Raw genomic sequence first — 3,709 nt, 5'->3', positions numbered from 1 at the left:
AAAAGGAACATTTTCCATTCATTGATGTGATACTCCTTCCCTTTCTTGCATGCAATTTCTATTACCCTTCCTGTAATTGATTTCGCTAATGATGTTAATTGATGATGGAGATAAGTCTTCTATACTTAGGTATTTCATATAAAGAAAATAATATCCAATCATTTTCCATATGGGTTGCAATACTAGCGTTTCTTGCATGCAATTTTAATTACCGTTCCTGTAATTAAACATGGAAAGTTGAGCTGCCTAGTGCATTCAAATGGCCATCTCTGTTAAAGCACTCGCCCACTCTCATGCTTCTAGAGTGGACGATCTAAAGCTTCTTTTGACTGCTCAATCAAAAGTTCGAGTAAACAGATGGATCATCGGAAGCTGATTCCAATGGGTTATTGCGCATGAATCAGATTTAACTTGTATCAGCATCTTCAACAATCCAAATATAAAGCTAATGCTCATGTCGCTCTCTGGTATGGTTTCATGAATTGTCGTTTGGATACTCGCAATTGTGTGCGAAAGAGAATAACCATATCGTTCCGTGTTAAACACTCAACAAGTGCAATCCTAACGGTCCTAATCCTGCTTATGAAACATATCAGTGTTCTAAACTCAAACTCCGAAAGGACTAAAGAAGCAGAGTCAAAGAAGGGAGTGGGGAGATAGAACTCACTAGCTTTTTACCATCTCCATGGTCAGGTAGGGAACATCACCATGAGTTAGCATAGCAGAGCAACAGATCCGTCAACTACATTTTCTGTCGACGCCATAATTGTTTCAACAAAAATGAAGGAAAAGGGAAATGCAACATAACCATAAGGCAGTGAAGCATGAAAAATGACATGTAAAGAAGAATAAAAGTCTGCTATCTTTGAAACCATGAAAGTTTTACAGCTGAAACAACCACAGTCTAAAGCAAACCACACACACCATTGCAAATGGTGATGTGACCCAAAATAATTTCCCATTATTTTCCTTGAGAATAAATCGAATGAAATCAAATCAAATACCCATGACCCACTATCTTAACTATGAATAAAATATGCTATATGCAATCCAACCTCCGCGATGCACACAAAAATGTATCCAGCTTTACAGCAATCTCTAAAACTCAGAGTCCCTCCGAAATGGCATGGGACTGACTTCCGTCCTTTGCACCCTTAGCAAACAACGAGCTATGCACAAGAAAAATGCATGAAAAAGTACCTGTGACAATCAGAGAGATTAAAAACAATAATTCGTCAGTACAAGTATGCTTGTCTTGTCTATCAGATGGAGAACAGAGCAAATTCGCAGGTTACTGCCGAATCAAGGATACCAGTGAAGTCATCCTCTAGATAGTCACATAAATTGCCACATGTGAAATTACACAGTGAAGCAGTGTTCAGAAATCTCTACTGAACCATAGTCACACTCTTGGGGATATTTAAAGGGAAATTGGTGACAAACTAGAGGCTTGGCCAGAAGACCTCATAACCAACTAAATAGCGGGATTGGCCAGGATGAAAACTGGATAAAGTAATGAGGACCATCCTACCTTGGAAGAGAAATTAGATCTAACTAAGAAACAGTAAAGCATCTCACTGTCCTCCATTTTATGGGTGCATTGCATCACAATTTCAAAAGCCACTTACATGAAGCATTCATGTTACATGCAATATCATTCCTACATTGCAAGTGTTCTACTATTTCCTCTATTTTAGCTTCTTTTTGAGATTACAATCTTTCCATCACTACTCATCTAGAACTATTTCTTTCCACAAAAGCTTCGCCAGTATTCTTCTTCAACCAAAATACATTCCTAAAGAACCAGTCAAACAACTGACAATCAAGAAAGGTTGCTGAATGTTAACAGCTGATTAATGAATTGAGGCATTCCTAATACAAGGCATCACAAGACATCTTTCTGGAAGCGGGACTGTTATATCATATGGAGAATCCATGTGCTTTCATATTTATAGACTTAGATGTAAACACTTCCAAAAGACAAAATGTACATCTATGCCAATCCCCCTTTAAATGCCAGCAGCATGACAATATTTTCAAGAGTTCCCCATAACTTCTCTCTCCCCCCTCTCCCCCAAGCCAAGCACGAGTGAGATAAAAGAACAACCAGCTCTCCCACTTTCTAAGGAAACTTGAATGTATCAGTGACTTAGTGACCTATCAATGACTATAGTAAACACATTGGTTCATCACAAGCCTAATCCTTCCAAATATGCATACGTGGTGGATAAACCTGTAGAGAATGTAATTTTTCTCGTAACTTAACATGCATGGCAGGGAAAACAAGAAATCCAATGTATTAGTTATTGCAGTTCCACCACTTATCAAGGCAATAGACATGGAGTTGCTAGGCAAAAGAAAAGAAAATGCATTAAACAGGGAGTTACCTATCTTCACCAGAAGTAATGCGAAATCTAGAAAATGAGAATCCAAATTGAGCACCGCATTCTCAAGGAGAAGTTCCCATCAAACACAACTTCAGAGGTGCTCTAGGATTGAATGAAGCTTTGGAACCTGCCGGCGGAACAATGGCTCTAAACGGAAAGACGGAACCCCAATCTGCCATCTCTTAGCATCATACATCTCATTCCATGCCTGGACAATCTCATCGATTTTGAACCCTGGACCAGCAGCGGTTTTTTTCTACAAATTAGCCTTTGAAAACCAAACAATCCATAGAGGCAATTACACAAAATAAATAAATCACTGTTGCTCTTGGCCATGCTTTGTGCAGGCTTTTAACAGAGTCAATTGCATCTAGATATCATAGATAATAATATATTTGATATCTCAATGAATGCAAGGAAAAACTTTAGAAGATTGTGGATGCATTCCATCAAAAGTTCCTTTAACTTCGGTTCACATCATAGTGCTGTGTGCAATGTAAGCAAATAAACCATGAAAGAGAAACCAAAAGAATTTTCTATATTGATAATTTACCTACGTTAGATTTTTTAGTTGCAAAAGACAGTTCTCCCAACATCTAAAGATAAATATACACAATCATCTGTCTTAGGTACTATCAAATAACCTTCTTAAAGTGCAAAGGAGTCAAGTTTGACCAGCACCATCAGATATATGGCTAAATTACCTTCCAGAGCAGTTTCATTTGAGCAATGGTTCTTAATCATGACTGCTATATCTGTAGGAGACGCTCCAGCAAGTTCAAATTTTTCCACAGCAACCTCCACACATTCTTCCCAGGTTGGTAACTCTAGCCTGTACTCTACAACGGAACGCTCATAAAGTAAGGTGCCCCACAAAAGGTATATCTGTGACTTCATATTGGCAGTGTGTTCAGCAGCTTCCTCCAGAGACGCCTCTTTCAATAAAGCATCAAGTCCCATCTTCTGGAGCTGAGCTTTATCTTTCTCTTCTCTAGAGATTCCGTTGAGACGTTGCTCCTCCATCTCCTCATACATCTGCATTCCTCTCTCCATGCTATCTTCAGCTTTGTTATAGAGCATTAGGACATCAGAGGAAGCAGTCTCCAAGTCAATATTGTTCCCAATCGCATAATACCAGCAGAGCTTTGCCTGCTCAAATTGCTGCTGCCCAAGTGCAAGCAGACCTTCGTAGAAATCAGGTTTGATTTTCAGAGCTTCCTCATACCTCAGTCCTGCCTTGATATATTCCTTTTGTGCCCAGTCATATGCTGTTTTAATCTGTGAAAGTATAGTGTCCCTAGAATTATCTTCCGAAAAGAAAC

General features: G+C 38.9%; 1 protein-coding gene across 1 annotated transcript in view; it reads right to left on the bottom strand.

Annotated features, from left to right (window-relative positions):
* Positions 1 to 812: 812 nt before the first annotated feature.
* LOC104437640 (protein PHOX4) overlaps positions 813 to 3,709 on the bottom strand; it is a 4,170-nt gene continuing 1,273 nt past the window's right edge. The window contains exons 2-4 of the mRNA XM_039309759.1: positions 3,092 to 3,703; positions 2,388 to 2,621; positions 813 to 1,200 (exon numbers count right to left, since the gene is read on the bottom strand). Coding sequence (XP_039165693.1) covers positions 2,479 to 2,621; positions 3,092 to 3,703 — 755 coding nt within the window. The 3' untranslated portion in view covers positions 813 to 1,200; positions 2,388 to 2,478. The remainder of the gene's footprint in view (positions 1,201 to 2,387; positions 2,622 to 3,091; positions 3,704 to 3,709) is intronic.

Source organism: Eucalyptus grandis, chromosome 3, assembly GCF_016545825.1.
Source record: "Eucalyptus grandis isolate ANBG69807.140 chromosome 3, ASM1654582v1, whole genome shotgun sequence".
Lineage (NCBI taxonomy): Eukaryota > Viridiplantae > Streptophyta > Magnoliopsida > Myrtales > Myrtaceae > Eucalyptus > Eucalyptus grandis.
This window is presented reverse-complemented; position numbering and strand designations above follow the sequence as displayed.